This window comes from Sapajus apella, unplaced genomic scaffold (genome assembly GCF_009761245.1).
Source record: "Sapajus apella isolate SASKATOON/1434 unplaced genomic scaffold, GSC_monkey_1.0 scaffold6, whole genome shotgun sequence".
Classification (NCBI taxonomy): domain Eukaryota; kingdom Metazoa; phylum Chordata; class Mammalia; order Primates; family Cebidae; genus Sapajus; species Sapajus apella.
Window position 1 is genome coordinate 28,625,071 of NW_022436946.1, and position 25,743 is coordinate 28,650,813.

General features: G+C 38.0%; 1 protein-coding gene across 6 annotated transcripts in view; it reads left to right on the top strand.

Annotated features, from left to right (window-relative positions):
- TBC1D32 (TBC1 domain family member 32) overlaps positions 1–25,743 on the top strand; it is a 244,204-nt gene that overhangs the window by 112,579 nt on the left and 105,882 nt on the right. For all 6 annotated transcript variants that reach the window (XM_032274914.1, XM_032274917.1, XM_032274915.1 and 3 more), the window contains 2 exons: positions 802–918; positions 12,723–12,811. In XM_032274914.1, the coding sequence (XP_032130805.1) occupies positions 802–918; positions 12,723–12,811 (206 nt within the window). The remainder of the gene's footprint in view (positions 1–801; positions 919–12,722; positions 12,812–25,743) is intronic.

Sequence of the window (25,743 nt, forward strand, 5' to 3'; positions counted from 1 at the left end):
CAGATTTGATTGACTGAAGTAGTGACTTCATGCTGAGGAACACTAGGAAATGAGGCTTTTGAGACTGTGAAGAGAAGAATCTTGTCAATTAGTGAAGTGCCTTGAAAGTCATGCTAAGGAGTGTAGATTCTGATGTTTAGTGATGGGCAACCACAGCATGCTTTTGAGCTGGGGAGCCAAAGAATGAATGTGCCTGAGAAAAATATTCTAGTGGCGTTTAGTAAGATGCAATGAGAGTGAAGAGCTTAAAAATTTCATGGAGAGATTGGCAAAATTGCACCAGAAAAATGAACTAGCTTTGATAGGAAAAGCCCTGGCTTTTAAAAATCAGCTATCATATTTAGGTTAGTGGGATTTTCAGCGAAAGTAGTTAAAAGATAGCCTTGCGGTCGGAAGGCAAAAATACATAGAATTTATTATTTTGCCCCAGAGCCCCTAAGTATTATTCTCTTGCATTTTCTTACATGTTGGATATGACAGTGCAAAGAATGAAAAAGGTGGATTATTGAATTTTTTGTCAGAACCAAACTTTTAAGAGACATGTGATATTTTAAAGCATATTCCAAATTAATGTATGTGTGTAATGCTTGTTATATCATGCATTGTCAGCTTATAGATTTTCACTGTGCATGTTAACTGTTTTGTACTTATCATATATGTACATATTGCAAATTAGTGGGAATTAGGTATATTTAAAAATTAGCCCTCAAAGTCACACAGATATAAAAGTATATTAATGACTCTCTGTGGATGTGGTTAACAAAAATGAATCATTTGAATGATTTTTTTCTTTCCCTCTAGTCTTTTTTAGCACTGGTGAGCTTGTTATCCTATCCTGCTATTTATGAACTGGTAAGCAATCAAGAGCTTCCTAATAAAGCAGAATATTCTCTTCGTGAAGTCCCAACATGTGTTATTGTAAGTCATTTTCCTTGAATCTTTCTGTGTTATAAATGCTACTATTTGAGATTGGTAGTAGAAATGCAATTTGACCAAAAAGAGAAAAAAGAAGCATTATGTCATGGCATTTAAGGGCTGATTTGATTAATCGTGCATGAATTACATCCACTTTTGAGTTTTCTGTGCATGGAATCTTTGATCCAGATCACCGAGCACTCCCAACACCTGTCAGAATATGAGGCTAACTCCAACCAGGAAAGAGACTTAGCATAAATAGAAGTATATGTATGAGTGATTTTTAAATGACTCATTACATTATTAGTCAAACCAGTGACGCTCCTTCATTGGCTAGGATAATTAGGAATAAATTGTATCCAAGGAGTCCAGTATATTTTCTCCTTGTATTTTAATGAACTACATAGTATTGCCCCATGAGGGCAGTATATACAAATTTATTTCATTTGAGACCTATGTTGTACTAATACTCACAGATGAGTAACTTGTTTTAAGCGTTAAGGGATATTTAGTTCCTTGTCTTTGGGTACATTTATGAATTAAACACACATAAACATATGTATTTATGCATATAAGGATTAGCAAAGAGTTACTTGATACTGAAATTTCATTATTAATAATTATTTTTCATTTTCTGTTCACTTCGTCCTATGTAATATTGTTTTTATAAACATAGGTTTGCTCTTTTGAATACCTTTAAAACTGTTAACCCTAAATACTTGGATTTTAAGACTTGTATCTATTTTGGGAAACTTTTAATAACTAATATGACATGAAATACAAAGATAGGCACTTCTATCATTTAACATTAACTTAGATTATCTTATCTTCTTTTCAATTGTATTTGAAAAGAATGTGATGTTTTTCAATTGTATTTTGTGATTCCTTGTATGTTGGCGCTTCTTAAGTACCGATATACCTCAGAATTATTGTGGAATCAGTTCCATACCATCCCAATAAAATGAAAACTGCGATAAAGGAAGTCACATAAATTTTCTGTTTTCCCATATAAAAGTTATGTTTACACTGTATTGTAGTCTAAAGTGTGCAATAGCATTATGTCTAAAAAAAAGTTTATTGTTTAATTAAAAATATGTTATTGCTAAAAAATGCTAATCATCATCTGAGCCTTCAGTGAGTTGTAATCTGTTTTGCTGGTGGAGAATCTTGCTTCGTTGTTGATGGCAGCTGACTGATCAGTGTGTTGGTTGTTGAGGACTGGGGTGACTCTGGCAATTGCTGATAGTAAGAGAACAGTGAAGTTTACTGCATCAATTGACTCCTTTCATGAAAGATTTCTCTGAAGCATTTAATGCTTTTTGATAGCATTTTACCCACAGTAGAACTTCTTTCAGAATTGAAGTCATCCTCTCAACCCAATCACTGCCTTATCAACTAACTTTATGTAATATTTTAAGTCCTTTGTTGTTATTTCAACAGTGTTCACAGCATCTTCACCAGGAGTGGATTCCATCTTTGCTCATCCATGAGAAACAACTCAACTCTTCATCTGTTTGAGTTTGATCTTAAGATTGCAGCGATTCAGTCACATCTTCAGGCTCCACCTTTAATTCTAGTTTTCTTCCTATTTCCACCACATCTGTAGTTACTTGTTCTACTGAAGTACTGAAGTTCTTTAAGTCATCCATTAGTGTTGGAATCAGCTTCTTCCAAACTCCTGATAATGTTATCTTTTGACCTCTTCTTATGAATCACAGATGTGGCATCTTAATGGTGAATCGTTTCCAGAAGTTTTTCAATTTACTTTGCCCAGTTCTGTCAGCAGAATCACTATTTATGGCAGCTATAGCCTTTCAAAATATACTTCTTAAATATTTGAAAGTCAAAATTACTGCTTGATTTATGGACTACAGAATGGATGTTATATTAGCAGGCACAAAAACAATATTAATCTCCTTGAACATCTCCATCAGAGCTTTGGGTGACCTGTTGCATTGTCAATCATCAGTAGTATTTTGAAAGGAATCTTTTTTTTTTTTTTTTTTTTTTGTGAGATGGGGAGTCTTGCTCTGTCATCAGGCTGGAGTGCAGTGGCGCAGTCTTGGCTCACTGCAACCTCTGCCTCTTGGGTTCAAGCGATTCTTCTGCCTCAGCTTCCTGAGTAGCTAGGACCACAGGCACGTGCCACCACACCCGGCCAATTTTTGCATTTTTAGTAGAGACAGGGTTTCACCATGTTGGCCAGGATGGTCTTGATCTCTTGACCTCGTGATCCACCCACCTCAGCCTCCCAAAGTGCTGGGATTACAGGCATGAGCCACCGCACCTGGCCTGAAAGGAATCTTTTTATTGAGGAGTAGTTCTCAATGGTAGGCTTAAAATATGCAGTAAACCCATGCAGTGACAGATGATGTACTGTCATTTACTGTATTTTTCCATTTGTATAGCACAGACAGAGTAGATTTAGCATAATTTTTCAGTGCTTCAGGATTTTTGGCATGGTAAATGAGCATTGGCTTTTGCTTAAAGTCACCATCTGCGTTAGCTCTTAACGAGAGTGTTAGCTTATCTTTTGAAGCTTTGGATCCAGGCATTGACTTTTCCTTCCTAGCTATGAAAGTCCTAGATGATATCTTCTTCCAATATAAACTGTTTTGTTTGCATTGAAAATCTCTTGGCCAGACGTCATGGTTCACACTTGTAATCCCAGCACTTTGGGAGGACAAGACGGGTGGATCAACTGAGGTCAGGAGTTTGAGAGCAGCCTGGCCAACATGGTGAAAACCTGTCTTTACTAAAAATACAAAAATTAGCTGGACGTGGTGGCATGTGCCTGTAATCCCAGCTACACGGGAGGCTGAGGCAGGGGAATCACTCAAACTTGGGAGGTGGAGATTGTGGTGAGCCAAGATCATGCCGCTGCATTCCTACCTGGGCTATAGAGTAAGACTCAATCTCAAAAAAACAAACAAACAAACAAAAAAAAAACAGAAAAAAAAAGAAATAAAACCTCTTTAATGTAGCTAACTTCATCAATTATCTTAGCTCGATCTTCTGGATAACTTGCAGCTTCTCCATCAGCACTTGCCACTCCACCTTGTACTTTCGTGTTGTTGAAGCAGCTTCTCTCTTTGAATATCATGAACCAACCTCTGTTAACTTCAAACTTGTCTTCTGTAGCTTCCTCATTCCTCTCAGCCTTCATAAAATTAAAGAGAGTTAGAACCTTCTTTGGCTTAGGGTTTGGCTTAAGGGAATACTGTAATTGGTTTGATTTTTTCCTTCAGATCACTCAAGTTTTCTTCATATCAGCAATAACGTTGTTTCATTTTGTTATCATTCATGTGTTTCCTGGAGTAACACATGATAATTATAATAGTAATTTAATTATAAATTACTGACCCAAAATAATTATAATAGTAACATCAAAGATTGCTAATCACAGATTATCATAACAGAATAATTATGAAAACTTTGTAATATTGTGAGAATTACCAAAATGAACACAAAGTGAACACATGCTGTTAGAAAAATAACACCAGTAGACTTGTTATACATCTTAAATTTGCAAAACAGCATATTATCTGCAAAGTACAATAAGTGACATGCAAGAAAGCAGGGTATACCTGTAGTTTTATAGTCATTTATTTGCCTATATTTTCCACCACAATGGGTGTACTTTAGAGAAAGTAGGCTGTCTTAAACATATATCAATCTAGCAGATTGTATGTGTCCAGTGAAAATAATTACCCTAATATGACTGGTTTTATTGAGGTTGGTTATGGGAAACAAGTACAAATTAGTTTTATGATATAGTCCAAAATGATAGCTTAGATGTTTGTTCTCTTAAGTTTTCATGTGTCTCTGCAGGGCGTATTCAAATATATCTTTCCACTTATGGAAAAACTGGTTTTCTATTTAGTCTTAAGATACTTAACAGCAGTTATATTACTATGTTCCTCCCAAAGGCATTATATTTTAACGCTGTAGAAAGATCACTGCTTTCTGTCATGATTTAAACATGTAGCAGCTGATTAGATGGTGTTTACCCAGATTAAGGCTTCATCTGCCTCTCCCATCCCAGTGACTCCAATGCTAATCTTCTTTGGCAACACCCTCACAGACTCACCCAGGATCAAAACTTTGCATTCTTCAATCCAATCAAGTTGACACTCAGTATTAACCATCACATGTGGGGATTATGAGAACTACAATTCAAGGTGAGATTTGGGTGGGAGCACAACCAAATCGTATCACATCCCCACCTCCTTTAACTTAATTTACCACTTTGGATTATTTGACATGGTTTGTCCACTCCTTATTGTAATTCTTTGTTTTTATGGCTGCAGGATTACTTACTTTTTGTTCTCTTCCTTCTTTTCTGGTCTCTCCAGCTGAGTTGTCTTTGTAGACTTCTCTTCTTTTGTTTGTCCTGTGGCCACCAGAATGATCTCATCCAATTCCATGGCTTCGGTTACGCACTGACAACTCTTTGACCTATATGACTTGCCTGCCCGTTTTATATTTAGAATCCTACCAGACAATGCGCATCTGGAACAGTCACAGGCATCTTAGTCTTACTGTGTCTACAGCTGAATGTAATGTTTTCTCTTTCCCAAATCAATTCTGTTTCTTGTTTTTCTCAGTGTATGGTACTATTAGCCACACAACTTAATGAACCAGAAACCTGGAAATCATTATTGATTTTTCCCTCTCTATAGGCAATAAATTACCATCTGCTAGATTTTACCTCCCTAACACTTTGATCTTGTTTTCTTTTTGTATTTTTTTTTAATAACTCTTATTTTAGCTTCAGAAGTACAAGTGTAGGATTGTTTATAGGTAAACTCACGTTATAGGGATTTGTTGTACAGATTATTAATCACCCAGGCACTAAGCCTACTATCTAATAGTTATCTTTTCTACTTCTCTCCCTCCTCCATCCCCTACCCTCTAGTAGGCCCCAGTGTCTGTTGTTCCTCTCTTTGTGTTGATGACTTCTCATCATTTAGCTCTCACTTATGTGTGAGAAGATGTGGTGTTTGATTTTCTGTTTGTGCATTAGATCGTCTCCAGCTCCATCCGTGTTCCCATTGAAAGACATGATCGTGTTCTTTTTTAATGCTGCATAGTATTCCATGGTATATATATTCCACATTTTCTTTATTCAATCTGTCATTGATGGGCATTTAGGTTGATTCCATGTCTTTGCTGTTGTGAATAGTGCTGCAGTGAACATTTATATGCATGCGTCTTTTTGGTTGAAAGGTTTATATTCCTTTCGTTATGTACCTAGTGTATTAGGGTTCCCTAGAGGGATAGAACTAATAGGATAGGTATATATATAACGAGAGGAATTTATTAAGTATTAACTTACACAATCACAAGTTCCCACAATAGGCTTTCTGCAAGTTTGAGGAGCAAGTAGAGTCAGTCAAAGTCTCAAACTCAAGAACTTGAATTCTGATGTTTGAGTGCAGGAAGCATCCAGCCTGGATGAAAGATGTAGGCTGGGAGGCTAAGCCAATCTTGCCTTTTCATGTTTTTCTACCTGCTTTATATTCAAGGGTAGCTGATTAGATTGTGTCTACCAGATTAAGAGGGGGGGCTGCCTTCTCCAGCCCACTGATTCAAGTGTTAATTTCCTTTGGTGGCACCCTCACAGAAACACCTAGAAGGATACTTTGCATCCTTCAATCCAGTCAAGACACTCACTATTAACTATCACAAGTCCACCTGTTGTCAACTTGAACCCATAGTTATATGTTCATAGTTATACGTTCAGTTTCCACTAAACCCCAGTAACAGGCCAAGAACTGACTCTCAAAAGTAGAGTAGTTGTCTGCAGAAGATGGTAGGGCCTTGCTCCAAAACCTAGAGGCCTCTGCTGTGATTTACCTATGGGGGTCTGCCAAAGGCTCCAGATGGCATCCCTATCTGCAACTGACACGTCAAGCACCATTGGATCTGCTGGGTCACATGGCCCACGTGGCAGAGCAGCTTGCATAGCAGCCTGGACCTGTTGCAGAGCCTTCTCCTGTTCTAGACCAAACTCAAAACTGGCAGCCTTTCAGGTCACTTGATAAACGGGCTGGAGTAACACACCCAAATGTGGAATGTGTTGCCTCCAAAATCCAAATAGGTCCACTGGGTGTTGTGCCTCTTTCTTGGTTGTAGGAGGGGCCAAATGCAGCAACTTATTCTTCACCTTAGAAGGAACATCTCAACAGTTCCTGCACCACTGGACCCCTAGAAATTTTACTGAGGTAGAAGATCTGTGAATTTTAGTCGGATTTATTTCCCATCCTCTGGCATACAAATGTCTCAACAATAAGTCCAGTGTGTTTGCTACTTCTTGCTCACTGGATTCAGTGAGCATAATGTCATCAATGTAATGAACTAGTGTGATACCTTACAAAAGCAGAAAGGGATCAAGTTCTCTCTGGATAAGATTATGACACAAAGCCAGAAAGTTGATATGCCCCTGAAGTAGGAAAGTAAAGGTATGTTGCTGGCCTTGCCAGCTGAAGACAAATTGCTTCTGGTGGGCCTTATGGACAGGAATGGAGAAAAAGGCATTTGCCAAGTCAATAGCTGCATACCACGTACCAGGAGATGTGTTAATTTACTGAAGCAGTGAAACCGTATCTGGTACAGTAGCTGCAATTGGAATCACCCCTTGGTTAAGCTTAGGGTAATCCAGTAGCATTCTTCAAGATCCACAGGCCAAATGGGAGTGTTGAATGGGGATGTGTTAGGAATCACCACCCTGTGTCTTTCAAGTCCTTGATGGTGGCAGTAATCTTCATGGTTTCTCCAGGGATGCAATATTATTTTGATTTAGTATTTTTCTAGGTAGAGGCAGCTCTAATGGCTTCTATTTAGTTTTTCTCACCATAATGGCCCTCACCCTACCACTCAGGGAGCCAGTGTGGGGGTTCTGCCAGCTACTAAGCATGTTTATGCCAACTGTGCATTCTGGCCCTGGGGAAATGACCACAGGATGAGTCTGGAGTCTACTGTATACACAGTAAGTGAGACATGAGCTAAAACTCCATTAATTACCTTATGGCCATAAGCTGCTACTTTAACTGGAGGACTACAATTACATTTTGGGTTCCCTGGAATCAACTTCAGCTCAGAGTCAGTGTCTAGTAGTCCCTCAGTTGTCTTATCATTTCCCTTTCCCCTCTGCACAGTTGCCCTGGGTAAAAGGCTGGAGATCTCTTTGGGGAAGGGTAGGAGAAAGATTCACAGCATAAACTGTTAGTAATGTAGTGAGATCCTTTCTCAAAGGGACCTGGTCTCCTCTTCACTCAAGGGATTCTGGGTCTGTAAACTGGCTGAAGTCTGGAAATTGATTGAAGGGCTGTGATTCTCTGTTTTTATAATTCAAATTAGTCTTTTGTCTGTTCAACCAAGAAGTTTTCTGCTTATATTAATGAAGTAGGAATGCAATAGGCTTCCTATCAGTGTCACTTCTAGGAACACTATGATTAATTAGTCAGTGACAGAGCTCAACAGGAGTTGGACTATTCTGATTGCTGCTTTTTCTCTGGGTGTCCATTACAGTAGAGAGTAGAGGGTGGAATGGTGGTGGCTAGGAGTGGGAAAGGGGGAAACAGGCAAGTGTTAGTCAAAGGGTATGAAGTTTTATTTATACAAGATAATTAAATCCTAAAGATCTACTATACAACATAGTGCCTGTAGTTAGCAATACTGTGCTAAGGAGGCAGATCTCAGGCTAAATGTTTTTATCTCTCACAGACACAAAATAATAAATAAGGCAGGAGGAAACTTTGGAAGGTGATGGATTGGCTTATGGCATAGATTGTGGTTATGATTTCATAGGTCTTCAAACTCATCAAGTTTATATGTTATTAGTACAGCTTATTCATGTCAATTATACCTCAATGAAGTGGGTTGTTGTTTTTTTTAAAGAAGAGCAGTAATATTTCCATCTCAGGGTTGTTGTGAAGACTAAATGCATTTAGATCACTGCCTGGCAGGTAGTAAGTGATATATAAATGTTTTCTATAATTATTTTCTTCTTCTCTAAATGGTATTCTGTATAGCAGAGGACTCCATCGTCCTCCGTTACCCATAGGAGGGCTATCTGTTATTCTCTACTGATATCTTTGCACTCTCCCCTTTTATTAGTTTCCTAGGGCTGTCATAACATATTACCACAAACTGGGTAGCTTTAAAGCACAAAATTTTATTGTTTTCAATTCTGAAGGCCAGAAGCTTGAAAACAAGCTGCCAACAGGACCATGCTTCCTCCCAAGGCTCCAGGGAAGAATCCTTTGGTTCTTTAGTTTTTGTTTTTTCCAGGCATTTCATGTCTTGTTGCTATATAAATCCAATTTCTGCCTCTATCTTACATGGCTAAATCTTAAATCTCCCTCTATTTTTCTCTTATAAGGACACTTGTCTTGGATTAAGGATCTACTTTGGTAATCCAGGGTGATATGGTTTGGCTGTGTTTTCACCCAAATCTCATCTTGAATTATAGTTTCTATAATCCCCATGTGTCATGGGAGGGGCTTGACAGGAGGTAACTGAATCATGGGGGTGATTTCCCCATGCTGATCTCATGATAGTGAGTGAGTTCTCATGAGATTTGATGGTTTTATAAGGAGCCTTTTCCCACTTGGCTCTGCACTTCTCCTTCCTGCTGTCATGTGAAGAATGATGCTTTTGCTTCCCCTTCTGCCATGATTGTAAGTTTCCTGAGGCCTTCCCAGCCACGTTGAACTGTGAGTTAATTAAACCTCTTTTTTTTTTTAAATAAATTACCCAGTATCAGGTATGTCTATGAACTCATACGTGCCTCAAGACTCTTAACCTCTGCAGTGGTGCTTTCTGAATAGGGTGACATTTATAGGTTCTGGGGATTAGGACCTGGACACATCTGTTTTTGACTTTTTTTTTTTTTTTTGGTGTTTGTGTTTTTTTTTTTGGTGTGTGTGTGAGGGGTCACCCCTTAATTCTCTATAACCCCAAATAGGAGAGCGGCCTTTTCCTCTACTTTTCCATGTTGAAAAAGCCCAAGGAATGAATTTGATTAGCTTAGTTTTATTAATATGATAAGCCACTTTTAGAAGTGGAAGTGCAGGACATTAACAGTTGACCTATCCTCACACTTAACTTGCCTATTTCTTCAGTAAAAGGAGTCAATTGCATAGCCTCAACATAGTTTTAGGGACAGTTGTAAACAGTAGGCATTCAACACATCTTTATATGGAATTGATGTTCCTTTTTGTTTTTCCAGTATGGCCTCAGTCTGACCTAGTAGGTTATTGAAATTATTCTCAAGCTGGATAGTATCTTTTAAAAAGATACAGAATTTCTGTCTACTTTTTGTAAGTCTCAGGTCTTCTTGCACTAGTTTGTTGCTGGGAAGCTGCTTCTTGATTTAGGAGGTTGATTCCCTAATTGACACATGTTATGGTGCTTAGAAACAGAAGCTCTCCATAAGGCCTCCCAGGAGTTTTGTTTTATTCCTTAAGTGGTGATACATCAGTGTAATCTTCTTCTTTGAAAAAATTATTTACCATAACATTTGTTCTTTGAAAATGCATTCTCATTGATAGATTACTGCAATCTACTCTTCCATTAGCTTGTTGATAATACAGTCTATCATTTTTATTCTAACAAACAGTACCTAGTACTTGATTCAGAACTAGAATCTCAGTTACAGGATGTCACTGGCTCTCAAATAGTTTGAGCTCTACCTTATATTCAGATAGTAGTGCAAATTTCAGTCACCTATCTGAATTCCCTACTAATGGAGAAATATTTATTATAATACTTTTAGAAACTACTATCCATAGAGCTAATTAGCAACCTCTCTCACCTCAGGTACAGGTAGGTTAATGATACCTAACCAATTCTAGATTGTTCTGTGAAGATTAAGTGCAGTTAACAGCAGTGATAATAGGTCATTTCTTTAAAAGTACAATAATTATTAAGTAATAAAACATTTACCTATTTGTAGAACAGGTAGATAGTAAACAGGTTTCATCATTATGTCCAGGGCAGAGACTATTTATTTAATAGCATTCAGATGCTTAAAAAAGTCATGGTAATACGCTGTGTGGCTCTGTCATATAGCTAATTCAGGAAGAAGTGGAGAGGTTAGAGAAGATGGGAAGAGTCGTGGTGCAATTAATGAGAGTGACTGTGTAGCTGGGAATGTAAAATATGAGTTGCTGAGCTCACATTCTATTGTAATGTTTGAAGCAAGGAGTGCCCAGGAAAGCAGTAGATAACAACAACAGATCATTTAAAAATAATAGTCTTTTTATTCATCATTGCTTGGTAGTTTATTAATATTTACCAATTTAAATGTTCATGCTAGTATTATTTACACATTTCTACAAAATAATCTGTAGAATGATAATGCATTCTTATGTGTTGGGCACAAATTTTTACTAGGTAGCTTTACTCACAATCCAGTTGTATTAGTATTGATCAGTATTTGATTAGTATTTTTCAAATGTGATTTTGAAATATCCATTATTTCCTTTGTTTTACAAATTCATTCCCTTGCCTCTTTTTTTTTTTATTTGATGAAATAGTCTTTGTATCATATGCCACAGATTCCTCAATAAATATGTAACTTTACTCCTTTGCAGAACTTTTCTTCTTTTGCCCTATTGGTAATAGAAATATTCTGAATATAAACTCACTGGAGAGTAGCAAGTTTCTTGGTCAGAAAAATGAGGAATGAGAGACATAAATGTTTGTCTATGAATAAATTTCTTAGGCCTGAACCCAAAGATACATGTAGAAGCAGGGCAGTATAGAAAGAAAGCCTTTTTGTTTGCTTGTTTTTTCGAGACAGAGTCTTGCTCTGTCATCCAGGCGGGAGTGCAGTGGTGCAATCTTGGCTCACTGTAACCTCTGCCTCCTGGTTCAAGCAATTCTCCTGCCTCAGCTTCCCAAGTAGCTGGGATTGCAGGCGTCCACCATGTAGAGACGGGATTTTACCATGTTGGCCAGGCTGGTCTTGAACTGCTGACCTCGTGATCCACCTGCCTCGGCCTCCCAAAGTGCTGGGATTACAGGTGTGAGCCACCGCACCCAGCCAAGAGAGCCTTTGAAATATTTTCAAAATTGTGTGGTTGGCTGAAATTGTCAGTGCTAGGACAACTGCTGGCACCTCGATCATCAGCTTCTGTGTGCATTTGCATCGATGGTTTTGAAGGCTTGGCTACACACTGGAACATCATAGTGAGCTTTTTAAAAGAGTATTAATGCCAGAATCCCACCCTTAGACATTATGATTTAGTTGGCCAGGGGTAGAGCCTGGGCATGTGTGTATCTTTTTCAGTTTCCTAGGTGATTCTAATGTTCAACCAGGGTTGGAAACCACTGATTAACATGAGCCAGATAATGTCTGTTAAGAAAATCTCAAATAGTTACTAGATAAAATATTTGGATCCATTGTTCATTCTTCTAATTTGTGGATTTTATATTTGTTTTTCAAAGTAGTTTACATTTTTGGCAATTTTATCAGTATTTATTAATGGTATAAGGTACTCACCAGTGCCAGAGCAGGGTCAAAATCAGTGTTTTTCAACTTTCGCTGAACGCTAGATTCAGTGTGGAAACTTTTACAGTCCTAATGTAAATCTAGGCCACACTCAGAACAGTTAATTCAGAATCTTTGAGGGTTAGGACCCAGGCATCAACATTATTATTATTATTTTTATACTTTCCCAGGTGATTTCCTTGTAAAGCCAAATTTGAGAGCCACAAATCTAAATAAATTTTGGTTGACTTAATTTTCTTTAAATGATTCCAGTTATGTACAGTCTCACATTTTCTCTGTTTTTCAGGATATTATTGATAGACTTATAATTTTGAATTCTGAAGCTAAGATTCATTCTTTATTCAACTATGAACAATCACATATCTTTGGTCTAAGGTAAAGTGCTACATTTTACTTTTGATATTATATTTTATATTCCACAACAAGTAAGCATTTGTCCTATATACTTTTAAAAAGTATTTAAAATTAGCTAATATTTGAAAGCATGTTTAAAGGTAATTTGTCTTACTGTAACGTTATAGACAAGGTAAATTATGACAATTAGATTTTTGTGCCATGGACTTTGTCTGAATTCGGATTCTGTATTATTATAGTGTCTCCCATTCCTTACTTTAACAGAGGCATTTTAAGAACTATTTTATTTGGTTTACTCAGGAGTCAACTTGACCTTCCCTGGGTTGGTATTTGGTTAGATTCTTGTCATAATAAACCCTTAAAAGAGGCCTAGAAATGCATGATTTATCCTGAGACCCAAGTTTTGCTCTTTGTCGTTAATCATTGCTTTTCACCTTTACTTTGCCTGAAGTTTAAATCTCTCCACTTGAGTTCATATTCCTTGACATTTTATTTCCCATGTTCAAATGGGAAATAAGGAATAGTTGGTAGGGCTACAGGGACTCGTGAATTTGCAGTCTTTTGGTCATATGTAAACATATAATTTTCTTCCCTACCTATAAATTGTTACCTTTAAAAGCAGCTGAATTAAGGAAATTTTTCATTTTCATAGTTTCATGATTTTTCTTTTTTTCCTATTAGCAAAGTAACTTCTTTAGACTTGAGGGTGATAATTCACTACCTAGAAAAGAAAGCAATTATTTTTCTAAAGTTAGAATTCTCTGATGGTACATTTTTAATTTTTTAAAAACTGTATATTAATAGATGAGCTTTGTGTTTGGACTTTATTGTTCAAATAAGGTATAACAAAGGTGCTGCCATTATAGTTCTTTGGGTAGTGTGCCCTTTATCTCAAAATGTGTTTTCGCATTAAATTTTAATTTTTAATGTATAGTTTCAGATACATCAGATAGCAAGATTGATGTGTGAAACTAGGAAAAACTGCATTCAGTAGAATTTTCTTTTGCGTAGCAAATATGTTTCTCAGTTTTGCAGTTATGGAACATTGATTTTGGCCCCTTGTTGATATACTGAGTAAATTTCTTTTTTTTTTTTTCTGTATGTTTTCTTTCTTTTATGTAATAATATTTTCTGTAGGGTTCTTTAGGAGAAGATTTAACAATAGGCCTTTATAAAGTTATATAAAAAGCAATTCAAGAAGTGAAATGCTCCTGGGAATAACATACATTAATTTTCATAGTGTGTGCTTTCTTGTAATATCCAAATGTTATCATTCTATCCTACTGTAAAGAATTTACTATCCCACTGTTGGTAGATGTAATAGAATATAGTGCAGTATGGTGGTTAGCAACATGAACCTTGTGGTCAGACTGCCTGCTCTTTACTGGTTGTGTTAGATGAGGTCTGAGTTACTCATCTGTAAAGTGGAGGATAATTGCATTATTTTCCTTATAGAGTTATTGTCATAATTGATATAAAAAATTAAAAGGGCTCACAATCGTGCCTAGTACATAGAAAGCACTGTGAAAATAGTAGTAGTAATGGTTCTAATAGTAATTCTTCATGCCTTTCTTTATATCTACTTGACCTATGCTGCTTTTGTGTTTTACTATGAAATAATTTTTGTCTTCATGTTTTCAGTATCTCAGTAGTCATAAACATGCTACTTAGTAATTTGCTTGTTTTATATCAACATTCAAAAAGAGAAAATGACAAAATCACTTTTTGAGGAAAAGTTTGTATTTTAACTTAGGTACTTTTAAACAAGTTTTTCTTTCACAAATTTATGTTTTCAGATTCCTATTCGTAATAATCTTTAATTCAGGTATATTTGTAAGTCATACATTTTAAGGTCATAATTTACTTTCATTTAGCTTGTGATTTCTGTTATCGGTCATTGATGTCTAATGGTGGTAAATCTAGATCATAGCTTTGCATTATTTATATATCTTGTGTTTCTGTGTGTTTGGGATTTTGACCCATATGTTTCTCTTTTATTCCCACAGTATTTTTGCTTGTTTCTAGTTAAGCCTTCCTTGTACCTTTCTCTTCAGTAGATCATCCATTAATGTGTCTGAATCTATGTTTAGCATTGCTTGTTCCATTTACTTTATATTTTCTTCTGCCTCAAGGTGTAGCAGTAGCATTAAGGGTAATGCTTGATACAACTTATTTATCACAACACTCAGATGAAGCTAATATGAGGCTTAGTGAAATGGGGCATGATCAGCATCACATTCCATTTAAAGTTCTGAATTTTAATTTGCCAAGGTCTTAGAAATCTTACATTGTAAATGACTAATATTCAAGAAGGGTGTTCCTTTGATTAGTCTCCTTCCTTCACCCCTTCCTCTTTTCTCCCTCTTCCAACCTATTCTTTTTTTGCTGGATCATTCCTATTAGTGTGAAGACATGCTTTCATATGTCCTGTCTTACAGTGAAATAGAACAAACTATACAAAGAAATACCCTTGACCTTACATCTCCTTGCAGCCACTGACCAAATAGCAAAATAGGTCTGTACAGACTGCCCTCAGTTGCTCATCTGTATTTACTCCTCAGCTCGCTTTGATTTGACATTGACTTTATAATTCTGTCAGAACTATTGATCCTGCTAATCGCTAGATCACTTGTAACTTCCATGCTAATGAATCTAGTGCATTCTTCTCTTTTCTCATCTTACTGTAACTGTCAGTAGCATTTGATATAGTGGACCATTTTTTTTTTTCCTGTGTGAAAAAGTCCCTCCATTTCTGTGCTATCACACACTGCTATTGCTGCAGTTTCTCTCTCTCTCCTTTTTTTTTTTTTTTCATTCTTTAGGCAACCTCTGAATGTTGGAATACTCAGGATTTAGTCCTGGGCCCAGGACCAAGGACCCTAGCTTTCTGTACGCTCTACCCCTAACTTATTCCACTTAAACATTTGCCATTAAGTATCATTTATATGCTAGTGGATGCCCTCATTTCTATCTCTAGCCGAAACCTCTCTTTTCAGCCTCCAGACCTATATATACAGCTGCCTTCTGACATCTCAATGTATGCATTTCTCATTTAAACATGTTTAAAATTGAACTTTTGGATATCTCAAACCCCCTTCTACAAAAACAAACCAAATAAATCTTTTACGTATATCTCATTAAGTGGTCCAGCCATCTGTTTAACTGTTTAATCTTGAAAGTCATCATAACTTTCTGTTTTTTATTTTATTATTATTATTATTATTTTTTGAATCGGAGTTTCGCTCTTGTTACCCAGGCTGGAGTGCAATGGCGCAATCTCGGCTCACCGCAACCTCCACCTCCTGGGTTCAGGCAATTCTCCTGCCTCAGCCTCCTGAGTAGCTGGGATTACGGGCACGCGCCACCATGCCCAGCTAATTTTTTGTATTTTTAGTAGAGACGGGGTTTCACCATTTTGACCAGGATGGTCTCGATCTCTTGACTTCGTGATCCACCCACCTCGGCCTCCCAAAGTGCTGGGATTACAGGCGTGAGCCACCACGCCTGGCCAATTCTCTGTTTTTTAAACAATAATTTATCTTTATTATAAATAAATTGATCAATGCAGATAATTAAATATGATGAAATGAAATTTCTTAAAAGTCTAAAAGTATCATTATTAGTACTGAGGAAAATTATTCTAGACATCTTTCTATACATATACAGAGAGAAGGACATACAGATAAGTAAAAATAAATTCTTTATTAAAAATAGAATTATAGGGAGGAGGACCCAAGTTGGCCGTTTAGGAACAGCTCAGGATTGCAGCTCCCAGTGAAAGCGCAGAGTGTGAGTGGACGCCGCATTTTTATTGCCCACAGATTGGAAATTCCCAGGCAGAGGAGCTCCACGGGTCGCCAGCGCGGCTGTTTCGGCCAGCGCGCGCCTCTGCTTTGTCCCGCGCGGCTGCTTTGTCGGTGCACCAGAGTAGCAGTTCTCCGTACAAAATACACCAGTCTGGGTGCCCTTTTGGCTGGCGATTGGAGCCACGGGAACCCGCCCATTCATCTGTTTAAAAAGGGGACTGAGCAGGGAGCCAGGATAGTAGATTCCAGGGCAAAAAAAGCGCCACAAATCTCAGTGCCACTGTTTAAGCCAGCACAGTGAGTTGTCGCATGGGAAAAAACACACACCACGGCGCCTCTTCAACAGGCGACTGGAACACCAACTTTAAAAAAAAAAAAAACAAGGCTCTGAGGCAGGGAGCCAGATGATCAGGCTTGGCTGGTCCCACCCCCACAAAAGAACAGCAACCAGAAACTCTGGATTGAGAGTTTCATAGCAAGTGCAGCTGAACCTGGGACAGTCCAGCTCTATGGAAGAGGGGCGTCTGCCATTACCGAGGCAGCCCACCACTGCGGAGGCAGTCAGCCAATGCTGAGGCAGCCCGCCATTGCCAAGGCAACCCGCCACTGCAGAGAGGCTCCGCCTTAACAGAGGCAGGCCACCATTGCTGAGGCAGTTCTAACTACACCCATATAAACAGGACTGCAGGGAAGTTCACTTCGCAGCTGGGCGGAGCCCACAGCAGCTAAGCAAAGCCTCTACAGACAGACAGTGACTAGGCTGCCTCCTTGCTGGACAGGGCAGCTCTGAAGGTAAAAAAAAAAAAAAAAAGAGAAGGCAGCAGCATAACCGAAACTCATAAAGCCCTAAATTCCTGGGACAGAGCACCTGGAAACAAAAAGTAGTTTATGAGTTCTGCTGCAGTGGACCTAAACATACCTGCCCAGCAGCTCTGAATGAACAACAGAGCTCACAGCTCAGCATTTGAGCTCCTATAAAGAAGAGACCATCTCCTCAAGTAGCTCCCTGACCCCTATATATCCAAAGAGCCACCACATAAAGGAGAGATCAGATTAACACTAGGCGGGTATCCTTCTGGGACAAAGATAGCAGAAGAAGAAAACTGATAACAACCCCTAATGTTCAGCAGCTGCGGCAGGTGAACCCCAGGCAAGCAGGGCCTGGAGTGGACCTCAGCAGACCTACAGCACAGGGGCCAGACTGTCAGAAAGAAAATCAAGAAACAGAAATAACCTCATCATCAACAAACAGAACGTCAATCTGAAATATTTGAGACCCAGTCTGAAAGCCAGCAACTACAAAGTCGACAGGTGGATAAATCCTTAAAGATGGGAAGAAACCAGCGCAACAAGGATGAAAACACCCGAAAGCAGAACACCTCTCCTCCTACAAGGGATCACAACTCCTCACCAGCAAGGGAACAAGGTTGGAGGGAGAACGAGTGTGATGAAATGACAAAATCAGACTTCAGAAGGTGGATAGTAAGAAACTTCTGTGAACTTAAAGAACATGTTCTAACCAAATGCAAAGAAACTAAGAACCTTGAAAAAAGATTTGATGAAATTCTAAAGAGAATGGACAAAATAGAAAGGAATATAAGTGAATTGCTGGAGCTGAAAAACCCAACACAAGAACTTCGTGAAGCATGCACAAGTATCAACAGCCGAATTGACCAAGCAGAAGAAAGGATATCAGAGGTCGAAGATCAACTCAATGTAATAAAATGGGAAGGCAAGAATGGAGAAAAAAGGGTAAAAAGGCATGAACAAAGTCTCCAAGAAATGTAGGACTATGTGAAAAGACCTAATCTACGTTTGATCGGCGTACCTGAATGCGACGAAGAGAATGAATCCAAGCTGGAAAATACTCTTTAGGATATTATCCAGGAAAACTTCCCCAACCTAGCAAGGCAGGCAAACATTCAAGTCCAGGAAATACAGAGAATACCAGAAAGATATTCGTCAAGAAGAGCAACCCTAAGGCACATAATCGTGAGATTCACCAGGGTTGAAATGAAGGAGAAAATACTAAGGGCAGCCAGAGAGAAAGGTCGGGTTACCCATAAAGGGAAGGCCATCAGACTCACAGCAGATCTCTCAGCAGAAACCCTACAAGCCAGAAGAGAGCGGGGGCCAATATTTAACATGCTTAAATAAAAGAATTTTCAACCCAAAATCTCCTATCCAGCCAAACTAAGCTTCATAAGTGAAGGAAAAATAAAATCCTTTGTGAACATGCAAATACTCAGAGATTTCGCCACCACCAGGCCAGCTTTACAAGAGCTCCTGAAAGAGGCTCGACACATTTAAAGGAAGAACAAGTACCAGCCACTCCAAAAACATGCCAAAAGGTAAAGAGAAACAACACAGTGATGAATTTGCATCAAATAATGGGCAAAACACCCAGCTAGCACCAAAATGGCAGTATCAAATTCACACATAACAATATTAACCCTAAATGTAAATGGCCTAAATGCCCCAATCAAAAGACACAGACTGGCAAATTGGATAAAAAGCCAAAACCCATCGGTGTGCTGTATCCAGGAAACACATCTCACATGCAAGGATACACAAAGACTCAAAATAAAGGGTTGGAGGAAGATTTACTAAGCAAATAGCAAAAAAAAGCAGGAGTTGCAATTCTCATCTCTGGTAAATTAGACTTTAAAGCAACAAAGATCAAAAGAGACAAAGAAGGACATTACATAATGGTAAAAGGATCAATGCAACAAGAAGAGCTAACGATCCTAAATATATACACACTCAATACAGGAGCACCCAGATACATAAGGCAAGTTCTTAATGACTTACAAAGAGACTTAGACTCCCACACAATAATAGTGGGAGACTTTAACACCCCATTGTCAATATTAGACAGATCAACCAGACAGAAAATTAACAAGGATATTCAGGACTTGAACTCAGACCTGGACCAAGCAAACCTAATAGTCATTTACAGAACTCTCCACCCCAAAGCCACAGAATATACATTCTTCTCAGCACCACATCACACCTACTCTAAAATTGACCACATAATTGGGAGTAAATCACTCCTCAGCAAATGCAAAAGAACGGAAATCGTAACAAACAGTCTCTCAGACCACAGTGCAATCAAGTTAGAATTCAAAAACTAACCCAGAACCGCACAGCTTCATGGAAACTGAACAACTTGCTCTTGAATGTTGACTGGATAAACAATGAAATGAAGACAGAAATAAAGATGTTCTTCAAAACCAACGAGAATGAAGACACAGCATACCAGAATCTCTGGGACACATTTAAAGCAATCTCTAGAGGAAAATATATAGCAATAAGTGCCCACATGAGAAGCAAGGAGAGATCAAAAATTGATACCCTATCATCAAAACTTAAAGAGCTAGAGGAGCAAGATCAAAAAAACTCAAAGTCTAGCAGAAGACAAGAAATAGGTAAGATCAGAACAGAACTGAAGGAGATAGAGACACAAAAAACTCTTCAAAAAATCAAGAAATCCAGGAGCTGGTTTTTTGAAAAGATCAACAAAATAGACCACTAGCCACATTAATAAAAAAGAAAAGAGAGAATAATCAAATTGTTGCAATAAAAGACGATAAATGGGATATCACCACAGATTCCACAGAAATTCAAACCATCATCAGAGATTATTACAAATAACTCTATGCACATAAACTAATAAACCTGGAAGAAATGGATAAATTCCTGGACACTTGCCTCCTGCCAAGCCTAAACCAGGAAGAAGCCGAAACCCTGAACAGACCCATAACAAGGTCTGAAGTTGAGGCAGCAATTAAGAGCTTACCACCCAAAAAAAGCCCAGGTCCAGACAGGCTCACAGCCGAATTCCACCAGACATACAAAGAGGAGCTGGTACCATTCCTTCTGAAACTATTCCAAACAATACAAAAAGAGGGAATTCTTCCCAAATCATTTTATGACACCAACATCATCCTGATTCCAAAACCCGGCAGAGACTCAGCAAGAAAAGAAAACTTCAGGCCAATATCCATGATGAACATAGATGCAAAAATCTTCAATAAAATACTGACAAGCTGATTGCAACAGCACATCAAAAAGCTTATCCACCATGATCAAGTAGGCTTCATCCCGGGGATGCAAGGCTGGTTCAACATACGCAAGTCTGTAAACGTAATTCACCACATAAACAGAACGAAAGACAAAAACCACATGATTATCTCAATTGATGCAGAGAAAGCCTTTGACAAAGTTCAGCAGCTCTTTACGCTAAAAACCCTCAATAAGCTAGGTATTGATGGAACGTATCTGAAAATAATAAAAGCCATTTATGACAAACCAACAGCCAATATCATACTGAATGGGCAAAAACTGGAAGCATTCCCCTTGAAATGTGGCACCAGACAAGGATGCCCTCTCTCACCACTGCTATTCAATATAGTATTAGAAGTTCTAGCCAGAGCAATCAGGCAAGAAAAAGAAATAAAGGGCATTCAAATAGGAAAAGAGGAAGTCATATTGTCTCTATTTGTAGACGACATGATTGTATACCTAGAAGATCCCATCGTCTCAGCCCCAAATCTCCTGAAACTGATAAGCAAGTTCAGCAAAGTCTCAGGATACAAAATCAATGTGCAAAAATCACATTTATTCCTATACACCAATAACAGACTTAGAGCCAAATCAAGAACAAACTTACATTCACAATTGCCACAAAGAGAATAAAATACCTAGGAATACAACTAACAAGGAACGTAAAGGACCTCTTCAAGGAGAACTACAAGCTACTGCTCAACGAAATAAGAGAGGACACAAACAGTTGGAGAAACATTCCATGTTCACGGTTAGGAAGAATCAATATCGTGAAAATGGCCTTACTGCCCAAAGTAATTTACAGATTCAATGCTCCCCCCATCAAGCTAACAATGATCTTCTTCGCAGAACTGGAAAAAATCACCTTAAACTTCATATGGAAGCAAAAGTGAGCCCGCATAGCGAAGTCAATTCTAAGCAAAAAGAACAAAGCGGGAGGCATGACACTACGTACCTTCAAACTATACTACAAGGCTGCAGTAATCAAAACAGCATGGTACTGGTACCAAAACAGATATATGGACCAATGAAACAGAACAGAGGTCTCGGAGGCAACACAACATATCTACAACCATCTGATCTTTGACAAACCAGACAAAAACAAGCAATGGGAATAGGATTCCCTGTTCAATAAATGGTGTTGGGAAAGCTGGCTAGCCATGTGCAGAAAGCAGAAACTGGACCCCTTCCTGACACCTTACACTAAAATTAACTCCAGATGGATTAAAGACTTAAACATAAGACCTAACACCATAAAAGCCCTAGAAGAAAATCTAGGCAAAACCATTCAGGACGTAGGTGTAGGCAAGGACTTCATGACCAAAACACCAAAGGCATTGACAACAAAAGCCAAAATAGACAAATGGGATCTAATCAAACTCTACAGCTTCTGCACAGCAAAAGGAACAGTCTTTAGAGCAAATCGGCAACCAACAGAATGGGAAAAAAATTTTTGCAGTTTACCCATCTGACAAAGGGCTGATATCCAGAATTTACAAAGAACAAAAACAGATTTACAAGAAAAAAACTATCAAGCCCATTCAAAAGTGGGCAAAGGATATGAACAGACACTTTATAAAATAAGATATACATGAGGCCAATAAACATGAAAAAATGCTCATCATCTCTGGTCATCAGAGAAATGCAAATCAAAACTACATTGAGATATCATCTCATGCCAGTTAGAATGGCAATCATTAAAAAATCTGGAGACAACAGATGCTGGAGAGGATGTGGAGAAATAGGAACTCTTTTGCACTGTTGGTGGGAGTGTAAATTAGTTCAACCATTGTGGAAGACAGTGTGGCGATTCCTCAAGGACCAAGAAATAGAAATTCCATTTGACCCAGAAATCCCATTACTGAGTATTTATCCAAAGGATTACAAATCGTTCTACTATAAGGGCACGTGCACACGAATGTTCATTGCCACACTGTTTACAATAGCAAAGACCTGGAACCAACCCAAATGCCCACCGACGATAGACTGGATAGGGAAAATGTGGCACATATACACCATGGAATATTATGCAGCCATCAAAAACAATGAGTTTGTGTCCTTTGTAGGGACATGGATGAATCTGGAAACCATCATTCTCAGCAAACTGACAGAAGAGCAGAAGATCAAACACTGCATGTTCTCACTCATAGGCAGGTGTTGAACAATGAGAACACATGGACACAGGGAGGGGAGCACTACACACTGGGGTCAGTTGGGGGGAAATAGGGGATGGACGGTGGGGGGGTGGGGAGCTGGGGAGAGACAGCAAGGGGAGAGATGCCAGATGTAGGTGATGGGGAGGAAGGCAGCAAATCACACTGCCACGTGTGTACCTATGCAACAATCTTGCATGTTCTTCACATGTACCCCAAAACCTAAAATGCAATAAAATAAATAAATGGGAAAAAAATATCATTATAGTACAGTTACCACTTTAAATTCGCATGGAATTCTTTAGGGGGGAAAAAAAAAAAGAAGAAGAAAGAAACCCCAGTGTAAGGCTGAAGGAATTGCTGAATTTCAAATAACTGTTTTTTCACTCCTGGGGTCATTAGTTTCTGAGAGATTCCTCTAAGGTAAAGAGAAAAGATTATGTAAAACATTTCCAGAGGTTTGAGCATGATATTTCACTTTTGGATAGTATTGATCAACTCTACTATGATAGATGAAGACATTCATGCTCTTGTAAGCTGCTCACTTCCCCTGTGCTAAAAAGTAATTCCTTTGCCCATTTCCTAACCTACCTTCGTGAGTCAGAGACCCTATCTTTCTTCCTATCCAGGAGGGAGATTAAGCAATAAGCTAATATGCATTTTTCAGTGTAGTAACCTAATATATGAAGTACCTTTTATGTATGACTATGAAGTAAGATTTACAAGTTAAACATTTCCTCTTCTTTATTTACTCAACCAGTATTTATTGAACTTGCATTCTGAGCTATGCCCTGTGCTGTGTGTGGGGGATGCAATGATGAGTGAATCAGATGTGGTGCTAATTCTTTTTTACCTTGTTATCTGTGAGGAATAAGATGTTAAGATAATCAAAGAGTGTAAGGTAATTAAGGCAGAAAAGAAACACGTTCCTATAAAGCCCTCACCTGTCTTTTATCATTTTAAGTTACTGGCAATTCTGGACACCATTGTGTGGCTTACCTTCATATATCTCTACCTTTCCTGTGTACAATATTTCCTACCCTTCCTTAGCCTAAGCTAATGCCCCAAGGAGGTTAGACTGCTTATCTCCCTCAAGGACAAAACAGCATTTATTACTGCCTGTCTCCTTGTTGTTTATGTCTTGACTACTGTCTGCGCTTTTGTCTACTTATACAAACTCAGCCCATCCTTCAACACAAACTGCTCTGTGAATTACTTACAGCCCATTCTGATCTTGTCTTCTCTTTGCATGTCTCTTGCCTTTATAGCTCTTCTTACAGATTTAATATTTAATTTATTTCTTCTTTCCAACTGAAACTTCAGCTTCCTGAGGGAGTATCATTTTCTTCTACTTTCATGTCTACCAGATTAACATTTATTTATTAAATCTGCTGCTTGATTAAAACAGTTGTCTGGAAACTTCTGATACTGCCCAAGGCTTAGCAGTTTAAAGTTTTCTTAACCGTTTTTAGTAGGTTTACAGGAATGTTATATTCCTTCTGGGACATTTTATTTCAACACAAAAGCTGTATATATCATGGGGAAACATTGTATCATCATTTAATATTAATTGTTTTCTTTATATCAAACGAACCACATTAAGTTTTATTATAGGCTGTAGAATTGCAGCTCTTTTTTTTGTTTGTTTTCTACTTTGAATGGTCTTCAGTGCTAAAGATGTACTTAGTTTTAACAACTTAAATCTTACATAGTGACTCTTAGTTAAATATATATAAAAATTCAGCATGGCTTAAAAATGCTAATATAGTTCTATTAAAACCTATTCCTTCTTTGCTCATTTGAAACTCTAATGTGGCCCATTTATTGTTAATTTTCTTCAAAACAAAACCTGGGAGTCTATACTTACAGACCAGCCTTTAACATTAATCATTTGCTGTTTGTTATTATTTTACATTTACCCACTAACAGTGAATTTTATATATAGTACAATGAAGAGTTTTATGCATCATTAGCTTCTTTGTAAAAATGTGACCTGTGAGATGACATTTTTAAAAAAGTTAAAAATTTCATATTTGTTTTAAAAATTAGTGTAATTAAAAACAGTTTGGTTATTTAACAAGTAATAAACAGGCAAATGTTAGTATTTCATCACAATAAATCGCCAAATTATTTATTTCCAGTGACACAGTTGCTAAATAGACTTAAATGTGATTAACCTTATCAATAAGAAATCATCTCACAATTACTTCTTGCAGTATTTAATATCAGAAATTAGAATGTATAATGACAAAACCATCCACATTTTGGATTTTATATACACATATATGGTTTGATACATATACACACACATCCAGAATTTAATTTTTCATGTTAATAAAGAATAAAAATAATCAAATGATCTGTTACTAATTGAAGACATCGGTAACTAATTCAAAATTATAATTTAATGAATTCTTGTTTACATAGAAAAATTCAAGAATGCTTTTTTTTCCCCCATTTATTTTATTGCATTTTAGGTTTTGGGGTACATGTGAAGAACATGCAAGATTGTTGCATAGGTACACACGTGGCAGTGTGATTTGCTGCCTTCCTCCCCATCACCTACATCTGGCATCTCTCCCCTTGCTGTCTCTCCCCAGCTCCCCACCCCCCCACCGTCCCTCCCCTATTTCCCCCCAACAGACCCCAGTATGTAGTGCTCCCCTCCCTGTGTCCATGTGTTCTCATTGTTCAACACCCACCTATGAGTGAGAACATGCAGTGTTTGATCTGCTCTTCTGTCAGTTTGCTGAGAATTATGGTTTCCAGGTTCATCCATGTCCCTACAAAGGACACAAACTCATTGTTTTTGATGGCTGCATAATATTCCATGGTGTATATGTGCCACATTTTCCCTATCCAGTCTATCATTGATGGGCATTTGGGTTGGTTCCAGGTCTTTGCTATTGTAAACAGTGTGGCAATGAAC